Genomic DNA, 22,001 nt, shown 5'->3' on the forward strand with positions numbered 1-22,001 from the left:
CAGCAGACAGAGAGAGAAGCAGACTCTCTCCCAGGGTCCTGGGATCATGACCTGAGCCAAAGGCTGCTGCTTAACCAACTGAGCCACCCAGGTGTCCCCACACAGCACAATTTCAAAAGTGGTAGAGAACCATTGGCTCTTGGACTTGAAATTAAAGTGAAGCAAAGAAAAACTACAGATAAGGAGAGAGACAAAAAATAGAATTCTCCTCACGCATTTTTAGTTTATATATGATTTTTCCTAGGGTGGTAAAGTGGTGACATAAATGGTTCATGAGGCAGATATGCTGGGGTCCTAGTAAAGTGATTCTGAGAAAAGGAAAAATAAGAAAGAAATTTGGAAGGTCCAGAGTCTAGGTTGCTGCCCCAGTTAGAGAAGAGATAGAAGTGTTTTGTTTTTTTCCTTGGGGAATCCTGCTCAGGATACTATGTGTGGAGGTTGAATGACTTCGTGGATCTCAGTCCTAATTCTGAAAGCAGTCGGTATCAGCATATTGGATTAATGAGAGCAGTGTGTCAGTGGGAAGTGACGGACCAAATGGTGCTGTCTTTGGAGAACTGGCTCTATATCCTATAGACCAGAAGGCTTTAGGGTAGAAGTCTAGCTTTAAGAAGGGGGATTAGTAAGTGGGCCATAGTTTCAGAGTGAGAGAAATCAGCTTGAAAGGAAGACTATAGACTGGTCAGTATGGCAGGTGGGTGGAGAGGATGATTTGAGGCTGGGAAGGTGGGGAGGTGACATGCAGTAATTGTTCGGACTTCCCCTGACTGTGGTGCACTGTATCCTAGGTCCGTGTGGCATATTTTTATGTGGAGAAGTAGGAAGGAAAAAAAATAATCCAGTGACACTTGGGACTGGAAATGGCAACCATTCTAACATGGTGGCCAACCTGAACTTGCTGGAAATGTTGACGGTACTAGGGGATTTCGGGCAGACACCTCTACGATGCTCTCTATATAGTACGGAGCCATGCTGACACATACAGTGTCTGATTTAATGAGCTCACAGCCAGTTTGGTCAGAAGAAACACATAACTCAAATAGAGAGCAGAACACAATAGAAGTCAGGATCTAATTATCTGCTAAAACGTAGTAGGAGCAATAAAGGAGGTGAAAGCAGGGAGGGAAGAAAAGAGCAACTTGCTTGGCAGTAGCAAAGAGCACCGCATAGTACCTGACTCCTGGCAATGTGCGATCATGCTGAAAAAGTTATACAAATAGATGAAATAATACTAACCTCTGAGGAACCTCTTTCTAAACCAGTGGTACAGGTACAGTCTCTTGGTTTCATTCTCCATTTCTAATCCCACCAGCGTGGGCGGAAAAATGAGATATAGAAAATTATACTGACTTAACTTGCAGCAGAAACTGCTATATCTGAGAGAACTTGCCCTGTTTACAGGATGTAGAAGCTGCCCCTCCCCCCCGCAGCCAGCTGACTGTTACCATACATCCTTGACCAGTTTTCTACGTCTTCTGATTTTTCAAGGGGGGGATACACAGATCTGCACATGTTTCTCTTTTTTTAAAATACAAATCCTCATTTTTCGATTGGAAACTGATTCAAAACATTCTAAAACATTGTTCAGGCCCAACAACATATGTCTGTGGGTTGAATTTGGTTGGCAGTCTGCCAGTTTTCCACCTCTTCTTGAATTTATAGCTACTCCTAAGAAAGCAGGAGCAGAGTGTCATGATTAGAAAGAACTAGACTCCTCCAGATAACTTCCATATACAGAATAAATCTTAATAAAGGCTCAGAGACTCACCAACACATTTGATTAGTCTACCAAAGAAAATCCATTTTTGTATAGACTTTTCATTGAGGCCCTTGTTTCGTTTGTCTAACTTCCATGAGTGGGTTCCTTTTCCTAACTTGAAAGAACCGATGCTGTTCTATTGCTAATGTTCCTCAAGGCATTTTTTTAAAAAAAGATTTTATTTATTTATTTGACAGAGACAAATCACAAGTGGGCAGACAGGCAGGCAGAGAGAGGGGGGAAGCAGGCTCCCTGCTGAGCAGAAAGCCCTGTGCAGGTCTCAATCCCAGGACTCTGGGATCATGACCTGAGCCGAAGGCAGAGGCTTTAACCCACTGAGCCACCCAGGTGCCCCTCCTCAAGGCATTTTTTTAATCATTACAAGATGGCTCCAAAAGTTAACTTTTCTAAGTAATAACAAGTAGAGTCATCCTTAATTTGTCTGGTATTTTCAAAGTCATGTGATATAAGATATGGACCAGAACATGAGCACTTGCACAGGTGCATTGTTTTAGGGGAGATCGAAGGGATGTATATATGTTAGGTGATGAAGATAATCTAAACAGTTTAAACACATGCACACACTCACATGTACACACACGTACATGTGAAATCCACAGCGTGCTAGATGAGGAAATGTGGGATGGGTGTAATTGTGTAACCCATTTCATCATACAAATTGTGAATAGATCGGCATCACTAAGCCTCAGAAGTAGATAAGACAAAGAATGTAAGCAAATAAAGGGAGGACAGAAGGAAAATAAAAATTACTGTTGAATGATTTTTAAATAAAATAAGTAATCCTGATAGCCACTTTAAAATTCCAGACTTTTTATCTGTTTTCTTTTGACTTCAAGGCAGCCAAGTCCAGATTCTATATTTTGCTTTGTGAGGAGCCTAAATTAAGATAGATATTTGGTTATACTACCTCAAAGTATAATAACATTCACTTAACTGGAACCTCGATGGATAGATAATGTATCTAACCATCTCCTCTCCCTTTTCCCTCCTGGGGTGAGGTCCCGGAATTCCACTTGGAGGAAAGAGAAGCACCCCTTGTTTAATTCGGGGCTTCAGCCCCTAATAACTCCTGGGTGGAGATTCCTGGTAATGCACCTGAAGTTCTTCAAGAAATTAAGGCATTGAAAGAGTCTTTTCAGCCTAGAAAGGAAAAGATACATTTTGCAAAATAAATACACTTGGCATATTGAAGGATACTCAAAGGCAAGAATTTAAAAACTCAATCAAAAACTTTCAATTTAAATATTGTGAACTAGTAAATATTTTTGCCATTTTGATATTCTTGGCTTCATGAAAGAAAGCCTCACTGCCCAAAGATTTCAGATTAGGTTTGAATGAAAACAACAAAATTTTGTGGAATTTGCTTGTTCTCACACCAAACATCCTTTGAGGTTTTACAATCAAGAGAAATGTTTTCCAAAGGTTTAAATTGATATTGTTTTACTCACACTTACCAAGTTCATGATATAAACATTAAAAAACAAATTAAAAAAAAGCACTCATGTTGAAACACTCACAATAGACCCAGACTGCTTATAGTATGATCCTATTGGGTTTTTCCTTTATATAAAAGAATTCATTTTTCAGTATCTACCTACTTAGCAATGTAGTCACTTCTCTTCTCACTTTTCCCAATTATGATCAATACCACTTCCCCAAAAACCAGCAAATTCCAAAGTGAAATGCATTTCCAGAAAACTTAGAACAATAATATTTGCAAATATGACCTGAGTAGCAATGGGGTTTAAAAATAAGAAGATACTGTAGTAATTAGTCATAATTTTAGAACAACGCAGATACAAAATTAAAAAAAAAAAACAAAAACAAAAACAAGAGCTTTATGTAATTCTAGAGACTTGTTTGTCGGCACAGTTCAGTGTGCATCTCAGTCACTGGGGTGAAGGGCAAACATGTAGTTTCTCAGACTCCTTTCTGGTGTTGTTGGACCGGAGTCTTTGGAATGTGTAGTAAAATCTGCGTGTTTATGATAAGCTTCTCTTATTGATTCTTGAGAATCACGGCTCGATAGCTTTCTTACTCCTCACTAGAAAGCCATTTGTTCCTTTACAGCTGAAGTTATTTCTGACCCTAACTCCTGAGAGAAATCTTAGCTTAATGCAGGAAGTCTTTAGCTAATTCCAGTGGAAAGGAGTTTGGTGAGTTCAATGTTAAATTTATAACAAGCGATCATGGCATCGGTCTGCAGCTGGAATGTATACGTGGGGCGTGTTTCCCCTTATTTACCAGTCCCAGTCCTTCAGCAAGTCATGCCCTTCCTCATTAGACATTTGTTTCGTCTTCAACCACAACTTCTTCTGCTGGTAACCCGGTCATTCATGGCCTCATCCTCTTGGTAGGGTTTTTCCTTTATATTAAAGAATATCTCTACTGCCAGTCTTCCTTCTGCTTAATTGAGATAGGTCTGAACAAATATCCAGTAATCAGCCCTCTGACACTTGACAACAAACCTCCTGGTTGATAACAGTCTGCAAATCTGAACTTCTGAGTCCTGCCCTTCTCAGATTACCAGTGGCTATTTTCTGCTACCTGTCGAGTAGATCTTTCTATTCAGTGTGAACCCCAACTGCCAGTGTTTCTTGATATATGTGATTATTGGACACAACTGCCTCTCTTGTCAATGTTTGTGGATAGGAGAGCTCTCCAGTATCTGTTTACTCCTGATGAAGAGCCGGATCTTGGTCCCTTCTCACCTCAATAAACCATGAGAGATGGCTGGTCTTTCCAATTAGAGGAAATCCATGTATCTATATATATTTCATATGTGCATATGAAATATTTATGAATTATCTCTATAGAAAGATACCCTATCTTAGAGCAAACACAGGAATTATTTCCACAAGAATCACGTTTCTAAAAATAAAAGTTGAAACAAATCTTTTTAGAGGAAAATATAGGAATAGTCTTTGTGGTCTTGGATCAGGCAAGGATTTCTTAAAAGGACAAAAGAAAATCACTAATCTTAAAAGGAAATAAATGATAAATTAGACAATATTAAAATTAAGAATGTCTATTGATGAAAATATTCTATTAAGAGAGTATAAAGTAACCCAAAAGTGAGAAAACATCATTATTGCCACATATGTATTTAAAAATGGCTTGTATCCAGAATATAAAAATAACTTCTACAAATCAGAAAGGACAAAGAACCTAAAAGAAGAACTAACAAAAGTTTTTTATAAGCACTTCACAGAAGCATATTACATAGCAATCAGCCACACAAATAAATGTTTGAGTGAAATAAACTCATCAATAAAAAATACATACTCTAGGTTTTCCATTTAGATCAATTTTAAAAATAGGAAAAACTAAGAAGACAGAATAATGGTTATTTTTAGTGGGGTGGGTGGAGACTGTGACTGGAAGGCGGCTTCAGGGGTGTCTGAGATGCTAACAAGGTCGAGTTTCTCAGTTTGGGTGTGGTTACACGAGCGTGTTCAGTTTGTGACAATTCATTGTGCCTTGTACACAAGCATAGGCTTACACACACACACAACCTATTTAAAATGTATTTTATGCATACATTACTGAGCGAGAAACTAATTTTTTAAATGCATTAAAGGAAATTTACTGAAATATTTTATTTTAATGGTGTCATTGTCACAACAGTGGACAATGACATTGCTGTCCATTTTCAGACGTGTCCTCTTGGCACTGAAATCCAATCCAATCAATTCAGACTTTGAAGACAGGAGCATTAGGGAAAGACTAATCGGATACAGTAACAAATTTGCTAAATAAAACAAATGTCAGCCATATTTGACTACTGTCAATTACTGACTCCTGTTAATTACTGTCAAACACTAATTATACAATATGCAGCTTCTCCATATTTTAACCTGGGCTGGCCAAGATAGAGCTAGAGGGATCCCAGTGTAATACAATCAGTGCGTGATAGGATTTAATCTGCTTGATGAAAGGGCTTTGCAACTGAGTCACATCCTTTAGGAAGCAAATGCTATGAAACATGAAATCCCAGGAAAGGAGCAATCACAGGTTGAAATGTACTTTTTGCCCTTGGTACTCCTCCAACAAAGATCAGAGAACCGGCCCTGTCCCAGAAAGTATCTGAGACTGCTTGTTTTGTCAGTGTTTCCTCATACTGAGGCTGCTGTGCAACTTGTTCTACAGCCAATGTTTTCTCCTTAAGTGACATTTCATCATCCAGTGCCCTAAGATAGTCACCCTGTTTTCCCTTAATTGATACTTGTACGCAAGAGGCGGAAAATGGCTCAGCATTTCTTGCTAGAATAGGTCAAAACTGACAGAGGAAACAGAGGGAGGATTGCATTACTTATGCCCCTTATGGTTCTCCTGTGTATCAGGAGATTGCCATTTCATAAAATTTCTTATGCTACCTAAACATAATTACAATAGCACAGGCATTTTATTCCTATTTGCTTTTCAATTTTGTACTACTTACCTGATCACTGGAGGGAAATTCAGAAGCAGTTCTACTAATCTTCACTTCATTTTTCTTCTTTGTCCTCATAATAGAATTGTACCCTTTGATATCTCTTCCTTAAGTGCTTCATTGTGTTCTTCCTATGAAGTTTCCACCTCTCTCTTCATTTCATTGGTGACCGGAAGCATTAAACATGCACGTGGAGGCTCAAAAGGAGGCTCCTGAAGTTCTGGAGTATTTTTTTTCCCCAGATCACTTCTTGGGTGCTCTTATCATAAGATCAGTGTTCACAAATAGATGCTATGCTATTTATCCTGATTGGAAGTTCATTAAGAAGCATCCCATGAGAATGCTACCATTCTGCAGAGGCTGGGGATCCATTTCTCTGGGGGTCTCTTCACCAAATCCTTTGGGAGGTCATTATGCCTGAAACAGATCATCAGACGTTCCCGGGCTCTATAAGACAACAGCCAGATTCTTTACTAGAAATGGCAAGATTCTCCTCATCTAGCCCTAATGACTATCTTTCCTTCACTTTCCTGCCTCCCATTTCCCACCATTTGTTGTGGATGTTTACTCCTGTTTTCCTTAAGTCTGGTGATCTCAGCCTATATTGCCCTTCATATCCCTTCTCTGCCTTTTGGATCTTATTTTTATACAACGTCAAGGTCAAATGTCACCTTCGCCTTAAGATTTTCCTCAGTCCCATCCGCCCTTGCACTCTTATCCAGAATCCATGGTAGGCAAACGTGCTACTATCTGTTCCTGGGATTTTCAATAATTGTTGTAGAAAATGCGGGACCTAAAAAGTCTATTTTTCAGGTAGAGTCTCAATAAATACTTGAAATGTAAATCTATTGCTTTCCTTCCAATAAGACAGAGACTAGAAGGCTAAGGTCCCCAGGGGATGAGAGATGGCAACAAGATACCATGATCTAAAAAAAGATCAAAGTTGCCTGTCACACAGTTTTGTCTGGGACTTATTCTACTTAAAAAAATGTATTTTACTTGTCATTTTCACCATTTGAATGCCCACGGGTAATGACAATAACTGTATTAGTTTATCCATGCAGCTGACTTGCCAGACTTTGTCAGTAAATGCAGAATATCACCCTGATTCCCTGATTAAGTTAAGTTAAATAAATGCAAAGCCTTATTACCACATTTCCTATATATAACACCTGCCCAGTCAAAGACAATGTTACCCAATGGGGTGGCTATGGTCACATTCCTTTACTATGATGTTCTTTTCTCATTATATTTGACATTTTTGAAACTGAGTTTTATTGCACTCTCTCCGCGTATGGAAGTGGTCTGGGGAAATTAGACTTAATAGAGATGTAGAAGCCACAGGGAAAAAAGAAAAAGAAAGTGAACTGGAAGGAAACTGAAATTAAAATGTTATTTTAGTAAATGGCTGCTGTGGTGGAGACGACAAACAATTGCGATGCAAGTTAATTACTGACCTGTCAGGAAAGTGTAGCACAAAGGTTGTGCCACACATTACTGGAGCTACCACGGCCACAAGTCATTTCCACAGGGGAACAAACAGACCGTGCTCTACAACAGATCAACATAAAATCTTTCCAGGGGATAGAAATGAATTTCTCACAGAAGTAATATTTGTCTGAGGAGTTTCCTTGAACTCCTTAGCAGACCTGGAGAAATAGAACTTCCCACACATTCTGGGAAAGGAATGGAGTCATACGTCCACAGAGGGCTCCTGTGTGTTGAGGGCACCATAGCTCTTGGTGGTTGGGGTGACCAGATAGCTCACTTGCCACATGTTGAAAATTGAGGCTACCACCCATGGGATGGGAATTTCCTTGTGGCACACTCGGTGCTTGCTTCTGTGACAGTTCTCACAACATCTTCGGTGGTGATCCACGTCAGGCAAGAGTGTCCTTCTATTTGGAAAAATAATATGAAGCACCTAAACGAATTTGAAAGTCAAAGAAGACATTCTCTATTGTCAGAATGAATAACTCTGCTAAATTTTAAAATGGTCATTAAACATACTCATTTAATTTATAAGAAAGAAAAAAAAGGCTTATTCCTGAAATGAAAAAAAGATATTCTTTATATATTTTTTTAAAGATTTTATTTATTTATTTGACAGAGAGAGATCACAAGCAGACAGAGAGGCAGGCAGAGAGGACGAAGCAGGCTCCCTGCTGAGCAGAGAGCCCAATGCGGGACTCGATCCCAGGACCCCGAGATAATGACCTAAGCCGAAGGCAGTGGCTTAACCCACTGAGCCACCCAGGCGCCCCTATTCTTTATATTTTTAAAAATTCCTTTTATTGTCCAAGGATGGGCCTCAGAAAGCCTGTAAAACATTGCTATTTTTTTTTCTTTTTTCTTCCTGCCCCAACTTATCATGCAATAACCAGAGTTCATTGGACCTTAGAAACACTGGCCAGAGTGAGTTCTAGATATATTTTTTTGAATTAGAAATGGACTTGATCAAAGACATTTTCCAATTGGCCTTGCTAGGCTATGTACACTGGCATTAGGGATTTCCTATATTTGTATTCCATTTATATATTCAGTAAACATTTGCTAAGTCTCTATTGTTTTGTGAGGAAGCACAGGAAGATTTCCAAACACTTAAATTGAAAGATGTACATGATATATACTGAATATAGCTCTATGACGATCATATGATCTCCCTAATCTCTGTCAGACTTCCTTCAGAATTCTTCCTACCTTCTAGTTCCATACATGGTTTCCAGTTGGCTTGCGGGGGGTCTATGACTAAAGCAAGGATATTTGGTGAAGCGGGACATAGGTTCTGTCCTGGAGCTGCTTTGACCGGGCCGTGGCGCTGTGGGGAGGACACTCGGCCTAGTCGAGCTTCGCTTTGCTCTGCTCTGCAGCATGGAGAGGGTATCATCGTGCCTTTTCAGTTTCTTCTCACCCAAATAATTCTTCATGCACTTTTATTTTTAATGCTACTCATGGGAAAGAGATGTCAAAAATACACTTTCTAACTCAAAAGGGCAAGCTGCTGAGCCTTGGTGTAATTAACAGAGTGCAACAAATAATTGACAGAGCAGCTATGAAATTTACGATTAGACGAGTTATCACATCCGCTCCTCTCTGGGTATCGGCCGTGGTAGTGGGAGAATCAGACCCAGAATACCACGGAACCTCGTTGGCTGAACGGAGCCAGTTTGCATGGCTCTTGCAAACTGCATTATCATCACAGTTTCCTGTTTTTAAAGCAGCATTGAAAGTGGAACTAGTGCAATATCAAAAGCTCCTTTCGCTCTTCGCTTGGTACAAATAAAATCAGGAAGTCTAGAGAAATTGTGAAGCCAGTCCTAAGTGATTTACATTTCAATTTCTCACTCAGGGATATTTATTTGGAGAGTTTTGTGAAATCAATGGATATTTTAGACACAGGCAAAACGGACTAATTCTTCAATATTTTCATTAGTCATTCACCACAGCTCTCTGTGCCTCCTGCAAGAATGTAAATGCATCAGACAACACTGTTTTCTCTAATAAATTTTTATAATAATGATGATTATGATAATCATAATGAGTAGATGATATGTTATAGGAAGAACAAGGGGAATACTGAATAAGCATCTAGATCACAGGAAACTTAATATAACTTGTAGTTAACAAAATGTTTGATGTCACTAAGTGGGATATAAGTAAGCAGAGACAAATATTATTGATTTTACAATTTGCTCTATGAAAGAGAGAAAGTTGAGGGTCAATGAGGGAAGAAAACTGGGGTGGAACAACAGAATTATTCCAAAGGCCTGTGAATGTTCCTGGAATAATAACACAGAAAAACTCACACACTGCAGGTCTTCCCTGCCTTTCTGACCAGCACCTTGTGAAACTGATGCGTATGTTCCCGCAAGCACATCCTTTCTCTGATGCTGGGAGCCAAGTCATGCTGGACCCCAGGGTGTGAGGGTTTGCCTCTAGGTTGGGCAGCCTTTATAATGGAGTTTGTTCCCCTAGGGCCTTCTTCCATAAACACTCAGAAACGAGGCCACCATGGCAGGGCCCTCACATCGTACAACTCCAGGAAACACCATTTACTAGAATGTAATGCCAGTGTCCTATCCCTGATCACGAATGCTACCTCCCTTGGAATTCACTTAAGATCAGACTTGGAGTAGACTGACTGTGGCTCTTCTGTTGCAAGATATTTCTCCCATGTAGTCAGAAGAGTTTCCAGAGATTCTGAGATGCAGGTAAATGCCCCCATGAGAGTTAAGGGGAAGTCTGACCAGTCCTTGATGCCCTTATGGGAATTAGTTTAAGCATTTCCCTCCCATCTACATCTTAGTGATTCACCGAGAGGTCAGATGTTTAAAGGACATACATAAGGAAGAATGGATGGTGGAATTTCAGAAATGCTGACTCTTTGGATGAGATGGGACCTGAGTAGGTGCTGCAGTGGGGGGCTTTGGCAGCCCAAAATGAGAAGGATCATAGAGTGTCTACTGGAGGAACAACAGAGTAGTAGGACACAGGCAAGGAGAAAATGAGTAGTTGAAAGAGGGTGAAGAGATAGGGTTATAAGTGGAATCCAAATGCAACTCAAAAAATTTTGCCTAGAACGGCCTTCTCCACCTTGTATGAGGTTCCTAGCAGGACAGATGGAAAGAAATCATCTCCAAACCCTCAAGTGCAACAGTTTAAAGTTTCACGGCCATTAGTACAGCTGTCATTTCAGCCCCTTCGATTTCCTTCCTCCTCTGTCTTCTCTCCTTCCTCTTGCACATCCCTGGGTTCTGCGGGCAGGGGCCACCCACAGGTCCTGCACCCTCTTTCTAGTGCTCATTTTATCTATACAACACATTTGTGTATTATGCCAAGGAAACCCCTCTTCCTTCATCGCTCCTTCAGAGCATCTAGAATACCAGCCCCTTACAGTCCTGGCTGGGTTGGAAGGAAGGGGCTCTCAGTCCTTCAGCCCCCCAAGAGGCTCGCAAGAGGACAGACTCACTCACGCTGAGGTTAAATGCTGTTTTCTTCATGAAAGCCATCATTTCTCTTTTCCTTGAGCTTTCTTGGTGCTATGTTTTTTCTTGATAGTACATTTCACCCTCCACGTTGTCTCACAGTTCTTTGCATACTTTTGCATTGCTGAGCCCTTTGTCTGAAATGCCTGGCCTGTCCTGACTTAGCATCAGCCCCAACTTTGCAGACTTTCTTTTCACCTCCCAGTTCCACCGGAGTTTGATGCCATTGCTCCTCTCCCCACCTGGGCACAACAGTATTCTCCTTTAATTATTGATTTGTTTCTCCATCCTCACCAACCTGTAAGACACCTGATTTAAAAAAAAAGAAAAAAGAAAAAAAGAAAATCTCCAGCCTCTGATATAGTACATGCCACTTGGGAGACTCTCCATAAATGTTGAATGGATCATTTATTTTCGGCTGGTGAAAATCTTTAAGAGGAGGTTTTGTGTCATATCTATTCTTCTCAGAGATTTTGTGTCATAGTGCTCTGAAAAGTTAGAAACTACCAACTTTAGGAAATACGAGAACAATTATGAAATAGTATTGAGTGAATGTCATCGTAGAACACAAAATATGAGGGAAATTGAATAAAGAGAAAAACTAGAGTGTCTTTGAGGTATCAACAAAATGTGAAGATGGAGAAAGGAAGTAATGGCGAGAGAAGAGGAAGTGTGGGGAGAGAAATCACCTTAATATTATAGTGGGGAGAAGTCAGCCTAACAAAAATATCTGTAAAAGGAAGATTCTGGAAGTGTTTTCTTCAGCCTATCCCCAAGAAAATAGGTGGGGAAGCCAGATGAGAGGTGTTTTAAGTAACCCGGCCTTTTGACAGTAACTCATCACTAGGCAAATAACGAGTTGATTGTGAAATCATGACAAGAATGCAAATGTTGATTTGACTTTGAAATTTGTGCAAACTCTGAGGAAGCAACATGTTCTATAAATGGCATGTGGCCAGGCTATGTAAATACAGTAGCTTCATGCTCTTGGTCAGAAGATAGTGGCTTTAGCCTAAGTGATTTCCCTCACCAACGTAACAGACACACCATCTTTTTAAGTTTGAAATATCAAGGCTTACATGCACTCAGAAGAGAACCCAGATTTTTCTTTTCTTTTTTTTTTTTTTTTAAGATTTTATTTACTTATTTGACCCTGAGAGATCCCAAGTAGGCAGAGAGGCAGGCAGAGAGAGAGGGGGAAGCAGGCTCCCTGCTGAGCAGAGAGCCAGATGTAGAACTCGACCATGGGACTCCAGAATCATGACCTGAGCTGAAGGCAGTTGCCTAACCAACTGAGCCTCTCAGGTACCCTGTTTTTAACTTTTTAAAAATTTAAAGTACAGTTTACACAAAAATGTTATGTTAGTTTCAGGTGTACATCATAGTGATTTGACAAGATTCTACATTATACTGTGATCACAACAAGTATAACTACCATCTGTCACCAAACATCTTTATTACAATATTATTGGCTATATGTGTTTTCTTGTGCCTTTTATTCCATGACTTATTCATTCCATAACTGGAAACCTGTACCTTCTACTCCCGTTCGCCCATTTTGCCCATCTCCCCACCTTCATTCCCTCTGTTAACCATCAATTTGTTCTAATTATAGGTCTTATTTTGCTTTTTGTTGTTATTTATCCATTTTCTTGTGTTTTGCTTATTTTACTCATGTTTGAGTAAAAACTTATGGTATTTGTCTTTCTCAATCTGACTTATTCCACTTAGCCTAATACCCTCTAGATGTGTCCACGTTGTTGCAAATGTAATGATCTCAGTCTTTTTTTCTGGCTGCATAGTATTCCATTGTATATCTATGTGTGTGTGTGTGTGTGTGTGTGTGTATACACACACATCACATTTTCCTTTTCTGTTCATCTATCAGTGGACATTTAGGTTGCTTCTGTATCTTGGCTGTTATAAATAATGCTGCAATAAACATAAGGGGGCATATATCTTTCTGATTTAGTGTTTTTGCTTTCTTTGGATAAATAGCCAGTAGTATAATTATCGGATCATACAGTGTTTCTATTTTCAATTTTTTTGAGGAAATCCCATACTGTTTTCATAGTAACTGTACCAGTATCCACCAACAGTGTATGAGGGTTCCTTTTTGTCTGTATTCTCACCAACCCTTACTACTTCTTGTGTTATTGACTTTAGCCATTCTCACAAGTGTGAGGTTATATCTCATTGTGGTTTGGATTTTCATTTCCCTGATTATTAGTGATGTTGAGCTTCTTTTCATGTGTCTGTTGGCCATCTGTATGACTTGTTTGGAGAAATGTTCATTCAGGTCCTGTGCCCATTGTTTAATTGGATTGTTTGTTTGTTTGTTTGTTTTGGTGTTAAGTTGTATATGTTCTTTATACATTTTGGATACTAACCCTTTATCAAGTATGTCACTGGCAAATATTATTCTCCCATTCCATAGGTTGCCCTCTAGTTTTGTTGATGGTTTCTTTTGTTGTGCAGAAGCTTTTTATTTTGATGCAGTCCCAATAGTTTATTTTTGCTTTTGTTTCCCTTGCCTGAAGAAAAATATCTAGAAAAATGTTGCTACAGTTAGTACCAGAGAAATTACTACTTGTGTACTCTTCTAGGATTTTTATGGCTTCAGGGCTTACATTTATGTCTTTAACCCATTTTCAGTTTATTTTTGTGTGTGGTGTTAGAAAGTGGGCTAGTTTTATTCTTTTATATGGAGCTGTCCAGTTTTCCCAGCACCTTTTATTGAAGAAACCGCCCCCTTCCCATGTCTATTCTTGCCTCCTTTGTCATAGATTAGTTGACCATATAATCACGGCCTTATTTCTGGGTTTTCTACCCTGTTCTACTGACCTATGTGTCTATTTTTTCCCAGTATCATAGTGTTTTGATTACTACAGCTTTGTAGTACATTCTGAAATCTGGAATTGTAATACCTCCAGCTTTGTTTTCCTTGCTCAAGATTGGTTTGGCTATTCAGAGTATTTTGTGGTTCCATACAGATTTTAGTATGATTTATTCTGAAAAACTCGTGATTTTAATAGTAGCATCCTCAAAAATATCAAAGATTCATAGATTCACTTTGTTATTGTGTTTACTTTCTGATTGGCTATGAAATTAATAGCTTTAATAATAATAATATACAGAATAAAATCAAAAGATTATTGACCTATACTCGGATATATGGAAAATGCATTTACTTTTTTTTAAAAACAGTTATCTGTATAATACTCTACATCTTATTCAAGTTAGAAGTAGAGGTAAGATTCCCTATGTCTATATTAGTAGCCAAATTTGATACATTTTAAAATCCTTCTCATCAAAGCAGCTGTCATTATATTCCTATGAAATAGTGGAGATGAGATTTTCTTTTTTTATTTCTTCAGATTTTTATTTCCAGTCTTGTTGAAATAGCTTTTTTATTCTCTACTACATGAGTTTTTATAATATATCACTCATACAGAAGCATAAAAATGGAAGTATGAACAAAATAAAGAATTAAGAAACTTAAGTCAATTTAATTAATTTAGTTAAGGAATTCTTTTTTTTTTTTTAAGATTTCATTTATTTGACAGAGAGAGATCACAAGTAGGCAGAGAGGCAAGCAGAGAGTGAGAGAGGAGGAAGCAGTTTCCCTGTCGAGCAGAGAGCCCAATGCGGGGCTCGATCCCAGAACCCTGAGATCATGACCCAAGCTGAAGGCAGAGGTTTAACCACGGAGCCACCCAGGCGCCCCTAGTTAAGGAATTTTTAAAACAACTTTCCTATAAATGTCTTTATGAGATATAACTGAAGTACAATAGTATAAGTACTTACACAGTTTGATCATTTTTAAATACATGCATACAATTGTTAAACCATCACCAGTCGAGCTAACAAACATAACCATCACCTAAAAGTTTTCTCATATTCACCATAATCCATTTTTGCCTTCATGCCATCTTTAGGCAATCACAGATCAACTTTCTATAATTAAATACTGGCTTGCATTTCCTAGAATATTATATAAATGGAATCATAAGTACTCCATAGGTATTTTCTTTTGGCCTGGCCTCTTTCATTCAGGAATTTGCAATTCATCCCTGTGGTTGCATCCATCAATAGTCTGCTCTTTTTATTGCTGAGGAATATTTCATAGTTTTGATTAACTAGAATGTATCTGTTTGCCAGGAGGGGTCTTTTTTTGGAACAAAATACAGGTCCTCCACTTCTTCTGTCCTTCATTCTTGGGAAAACTATTAGTCTCTCTGAACTTTTTTTTTCTCTTCTAGAAAGGTATGAGTTGAATGCCTATCTCATGGGAGTTTTGCAAGAATTGAATCACTGACTGTATTGCCTGGCCAATAGTAAATGCTCAAAAAATATTAACTTCTTTGCTAAGTTATCTCTCCATTGCCTTACTGGTATCAATTATGAAGTAACACTTTGTCTCCTATTAAAATGTTTTCATTCTTTTCTGACCATCTTAGTGTTCACTGAGCTTGAACATTACCATGATGCTGGCTAACCCCATTGTCTGTCCAACAGCGATAGGGGTACCAGTACAGTTAGCTCCCTAAAATACAATCTTTCCCTTGGATTATCTTGGCTTGTGACTGATGACAAGTTTTTCCAGTGTGGACACATGTGCCCAGGCCAGCTCTGTAATGTCTGTAGGTGAGACAGGGAGACAACAATTAGGCCAGAAAGGGGTCTGTTTCTAGAAGCTTAGAAGTTGTATTTGCATTGCACATGTTCTCTTTTAAATGACATGATATGCTCCTTGGAGGGGCTTGTGGAGAGGGGCCATTAAAAAGGATTATGGATTAGGGGAAGCAACCAAAGCCCTCCCAGTCCACCCATGGATATTGCCACGGTTTAGTTCTCTTCATTTACTTTTCCAAATTATTGTTTCCTCACTGCTTCTCCTTTAGCATGTGCCTGCCCTGAATTTTTCTGCCTAAATCAGACTTAAAAGAAACATCAATAAATAGATGGCTTTGATTTTCTCTTTTTTCATAGTCTTCATCAACATTATGTCCAACAAAGCTACTGAATCTAGTTCAGTTGGCTGATGGCAGCAGACAAAGGACCTTAATTTCCCTTCTTGGATATTGTGAGTGGGGGGTCAGGGCTAGGACTGAACACTACACAAAGAAGGCCAAGCCAAAATATTTCATGGTCAATGGGACCAGCTCAGTGTGCCCTAAAGCCAGGTCTACTCACTTACATATGACCTCGTCCATGTAGGTTTTTGGTCACTAAAAAAGGCTGCATGGGAGTAGCATATAGGGGTGGGGTGGGGTGGGGTGGAATGGGTGGGTAAAAGTTCGATAACGTTGTGAATGCAAATAGTATGTACCCTGAAGATACTTAGTTGGCGTTTCTACATAAGGAAGAATATCGTGTTGCCATTAGAAATACCTTAATGGAATTAGGAACCACACAAGCATGGCTGTGCTGGCTATGAACTTGGAAGTCCTCCGGCAGGTATAGTAGTGTCCACATACAGAGGCCTGAGTTGATAAAAACAACTGCAGAGTAATTACCTTCCCCACTATTCAGAGGGTGGAGATGGTTTGATTTCTGTACCTTAGTGATGAACAGGAAACTGCACCCCACCAAGTTTTTCTTGGAAAAAACAAATTTAGAATAACACAATGCTTTTATATTTTACCAGGATAACGCTATAATATGCAGAAATCTATGAATTCTGATACCTCTGTGGAAACACTGAATTCCACCCGTCAAGGCACCGGAGCTGTACAAATGAGAATCAAAAGTGCCAACAGCCACCACGACAGGCTGAGCCAAAGTAAATCCATGGTCCTCACCGATGCTGGGAAGGTCATTGAACCCGTAAGTCCAAAACCCCAAAACCCTCATGTTCTGTGATACAGAATTTTGTTAAAAAAGTAAAAAAACAAACAACAAAAAACTAATTAGCTTTGTTTTATTTGTTTTCCTAATGTGCATGCGAAAACTGTTTTTGTAATGCATTTTATCTTGCCTACTTATAGTCATAATAATATCCCCAGTTGTGAGAGAGGAGCTGGGCTTAATCCAGAGTGATAAAGTGGATTTGGAGCTAGACTGAAGAGCACCTTTGACTCATTTTAAGGGCCTCCACGCTCATGCTTCAGTGTTATAAAAATAATGAGGTTATGCTAGCATGTGGCGTTTGTACTTCCAAATACAGTACATCACTTTGAAAAGCCAGAGGCTAAAATTAGCTAAGAATGAAATGAGGGGGGGAATCTTCAAAAAAAAAAAAAGTGAAAATCTCTTTCTTAAAATCTCCCAACAATATATAATATTGGAATTACGATTTGATTTGGAATGAGCTTAAATGGTGTGGCGATGGAAGGTTTGGAGAGGAAGCCATTTTGTCTCGATAATGTGTCATTAGGAAGATTTGAAATAAAATAGTTAGAGATGAACTCTACTGCCAATTGTGTCCCTGCCCCTGCACGCATCCTGAGCCACTAAACACACTGATTACGATGAGTCTCCTCTGGTTAATTTTCTTCCATAATGGTGGTAACTTGCAGCTGAGGCCATAGGATGTTACAAAATTATTTATGCAATGTTAGCCACTCTTTTGGACCCCAGATCTATTTTGTTTCTTGTAGTGAGAGCGAGAGCGGGAAATAGGTTAGCTGGGGACAGACTGTGAGTCCCAGTCACTCCGCAGAAACATGTGAGCTATTAATTGAGTGTTCTGTTAATATCGTAGGGGCCTATGAAATATTCAGCTCCCTAACTGAGTTATTAAATGAGATAAACTTGCTGAGTTGCATGTCACCGATTATATTTATTCCCTGTTTTCACTCGAATTTCAAGTGCGAAATTAACCCACCACATCTCAAGAGCTTGAGAAATACATAGTTTTAAGCGTGCTTTCTTCAGGTATTATAGACTAATTCAGCACAAGGAAGCCAGTGATTGATTATAGGTCGGGGGTGGGAGCTCCATCCTGAGATAAGGTCCCGAGAGAGATGTGCTTTTCTCTCTTTACTCTCCCGTTTAAAAGTATTGTCTGCTGGGAGGCACAGCACTGCCTGCCTGACTCTGCCTTTAAACCAGCTAAAATGTTCCTCAACTATGAACTTGAGACAGTGGTTAGAGTAAATTATTGGAATCTCTGTAATGTATTATCAGTAAGAACTGTACCTTTGAAAAAGTTTAAAAGTTAAGTATATTTAATGATGCCTAACATATTTTATTGGCTGTGTTTAACAAAAGGCACTATGCCGCAGTTGTTTTTGACAAGCATGAAAACATCACAGCATGAGACTGCAAAAGGAATTATGGAGAGAAATTACAAGTGATCCATCTCTCAATGAATTATCCACCTCAATAGCCCGCAGAACTCAGCTACCAATTAACACCTACTTTATTACATGTTGGGATGTACTTAATAACTTTCATGTGTTTATGCACTATTACCTTGACTGATGCCTCTTGTACAATTAGGCATAATTGGCATATCAATATGCAAAAGTTAAAAGGATTAACCCTCTTAAAACTAATGAGCATTTCTGTATCCAGCTGCTAAATGAGACAAAATTAGCATTTTTCACTTTTGGGCAGGATTTTATCATGCAGTTTCTCATTGTTGATACTACCTTGTTACATAACTTTAGTTTGGGGGGTTATATGCTGGACTGCTAGAGAAGAGTTTTCCAAAGTTAAATTAGCTATAATTATCCCAGCTTTTGTTTCCGCATTCTTAGCCTGGGCAATATGTATTCCTCGATAAGGAACAAAAATAAAAGTTACTTTTGGTTATGTGTACTCAGTGCATAATTATATAAAAGGGGTATTTTAGTGAGGATATGTCATTTCACCGAGAAAACTTGGCTCAGAGCTACTGTACTGAAAGCCTGCCACGGCACTAATTTTCTTTCTGTCTCGGTTCTTTTCATCTCTTTTTTCCATGCACAATTTTCTGACTAGATACTGACAGAATGTAAAGTATTTTGGCATATTTATTCAAACAAGCCTGTTAAAGATATCTGCTCAAGCTAAACTAAGAACTTGATTTTTCAGAAGTTGGAGGTTGGGGTGAGGTCAAGGGGGGAGATCTTGAACTTAGGAGAGGTGGGAGGAAGTGTACTCTAAAATGTGTGCCCGTGTCACACATGGCATGGCTTGTTGTAACAGAGACACTTACATTTAATCTGAACAGAAAAGAAATTAGGACTACTTCAAGACATATACATACATATATGTGTATATCTGTTTTGCGTTCTATTTCATATACATGGAACATATATACTACGTGCCCCCTGGCATAACAGTTATGCAAATCTAATATGGACTTATTGGAGTATATAACGTAAGAATCTGATATTGTATTTGCAACAATTTAAATTGTTACAGAAAACGATAAAAGGTTCTCGGGTCTAATCAATTGTATAATTTTGTCATTAATGCATAAAATCCTCATTATTGCATTCAATTAAAAAAACTGCTAACAGGACTGTGAACTTGGAACACCATAGAAAAATTTCCTGGATATGTCAGAAGAGCCTATGTTCTTGGTGTCTTAAACGGAGGAGCAGTCTGAAATGCCAGGAGAAACATTTATTCGACTCTGTGCTATGCAAACACAGGTGAATTTACTTATTACTTTGAAGTTTTCATTACCTAAGGGCTGCGTGGAAGCATTTCAGTAAAGCAGGTATTAATTCTCCATTAGTATTTCCCTGGCAGTTTGCGCCGTTTTCTTTAAACACCCAATGATCATGTTTATGTAGTTAATAAGGCCACTTTGCTACCTGGCCAACGCTGGAGAGGTGGGAAGCTTGGGCACGGGAGGAAGTGATTAGCCAAATTGCCTCTCTGTAAGAGAGATCTGGAGACCTCCGCTTGGTGGGAAAGGAACGCTCTTTGGTCTCAGTGATTTGTTGTCTCAACCTGAGCACCGGAGTGAGACCTCTTAAAGGTGGACTGCTTATTTGCCCGAATGTGCGAAACACAGAAGCAGACGGCTTCGTGAGCGTAAATGGGGGGCAAGTGAAGTGTGCCTCTTTAAGGGCTGAAAGGCTAATGTACAATCCAGCAAATAGCTACTGGGGAAAGTTTAATGTGGCTTTGATGCTATTTATAAAAGGGAAGCTCCAGCCTACTAGACAGTTTAGAATAGATATTAATGAAGAGTTTAAATAGCCCAAATCAGGAAAATTGCAGACATAGGATTTGCAGACAGGAGCAGTTTTGGCATTTAATGCTGGTGTCTTAAGCAGCCACATGTATGAATATTCACCGCCTCCTTGTAAACTCCGCAGAAGTGCAATACTTTATTCATGGCCCTCGTGGACAGGGGAATATCTTCTTATTACTGTTAGGATAAGGACTTAGGTTGAGCCATTCCTAAACAGTCATGTTCCTAACGTACACGACTCCTTCTGCTTCCATTAACAGACTGTTCATGTTCATTTTTCTTTCTTAATATATTATAAAGAAAAAGAGGAAACAATTTTCTTTTGTTTCTTACTTCTGTGATTATAGGATACTTGCCAAAGTTGTGGCTAGCCAAAAAGGCAGACATAAAAATTGCTACTAAAAATATAAGCCTTCTGTTTAGCAGAGTTTTTGAGAAATATTATGAGACTGTAGGACTTGTCCATGTTTACTTCAAATCACGCTTATAGTTAGGTTTGAGGCTTTGTTTGTATAAATTGTCCTGAAGTGGATCCTGATATTTAATTAAAATGACACTAAATCACATTGAATTGATAAGACTTGGCATCTCAAACAAAGGTAATTGCCCGTATTGGTTTTCTGCAAAAATAGCGCTGCTTGGAAAATGTGCAGCCAACACAGACTGTCAACTCCATTTATAGATCAATATGTGAAAACCATTGATCAGGCAGGCGCGTATAACAGTAACACTTTGCATTTATTTGTTGTTTTTATACCACATTAAGGCTTACAGGATTATAGGCTTCCTAAATATTTTGACTTCCTCATAAATATATGATCTGTTGCATGTTAATTAAATGAGAGTCTGCAGCCATTTCTAAAATTGTTTTTAGTTTGATGATTTCCTTTTATTGCTGTGGATCGTATGATCTGAAAATGGATTAGTTTCCTTCTGCATAAAGATTATTAAAGCTTATTTTAATGTGTCCTATTTAGTGTAAGATGTGGCTGCCTTTTTGCTTTGAAAAATATAGATACAGACAATTATTTTCTCTTAGCGAGTGGCTGATCTTTTTTTATTAACTGAGCATTCTCAGAGCTCAGGGTAGAATTATTTCCTGACATATTTTGCACACTCTGTAGATAACGGGTCTTCTTGATTTCTCCTGATAGAATGTTTTTGTTTCTTTCCCCCCTTCTCTTTTTATCTAGCTCTGTTGTACAGGCATCTGATCAAACATTATGTAGAAAATAAACTGATCATCTCAATTAAATTCTAGCCACACACAAATATAATTTGAATTCTATTTTTCTCATTCGAGAACAAGCCTTATGAACTGCTCTTGTACACTGCATTCTGCAGTTAAGTCTTTCTTATCTCATCAATGTAAGGACAGTGTTTTGTTCCTAATCTTTATTGGACTATTGTGGATGACAGTTGTAAGCCATTTTGGTTTATAAGGCAAAGCTAGAGGACAGTGGAGGGAGACTCTCCATAGATCCAAACCTCAGATATGACTACGCAATAATGTGTCTTCCACTGCAATTTTCTTTGCCACTGAGAGGTCAATTTTGTTGAGAAATCTTTTTATATCCTCTATATACATCAGGGGCGCTGCTTTCAAGACAATACTTGTCTTTATATACAATACTAAAGCAGTAATAAAAGAAACCGGATTTCAGA

General features: G+C 38.8%; 1 protein-coding gene across 1 annotated transcript in view; it reads left to right on the forward strand.

The window, feature by feature from the left end:
* The window catches only part of ARHGAP15 (Rho GTPase activating protein 15), a 604,723-nt gene that overhangs the window by 11,727 nt on the left and 570,995 nt on the right, over positions 1 to 22,001 (forward strand). The window contains exon 2 of the mRNA XM_059166761.1: positions 16,848 to 17,026. Coding sequence (XP_059022744.1) covers positions 16,862 to 17,026 — 165 coding nt within the window. The 5' untranslated portion in view covers positions 16,848 to 16,861. The remainder of the gene's footprint in view (positions 1 to 16,847; positions 17,027 to 22,001) is intronic.

The sequence above is a fragment of the Mustela lutreola genome, chromosome 3 (genome assembly GCF_030435805.1).
Source record: "Mustela lutreola isolate mMusLut2 chromosome 3, mMusLut2.pri, whole genome shotgun sequence".
Taxonomy (NCBI): domain Eukaryota; kingdom Metazoa; phylum Chordata; class Mammalia; order Carnivora; family Mustelidae; genus Mustela; species Mustela lutreola.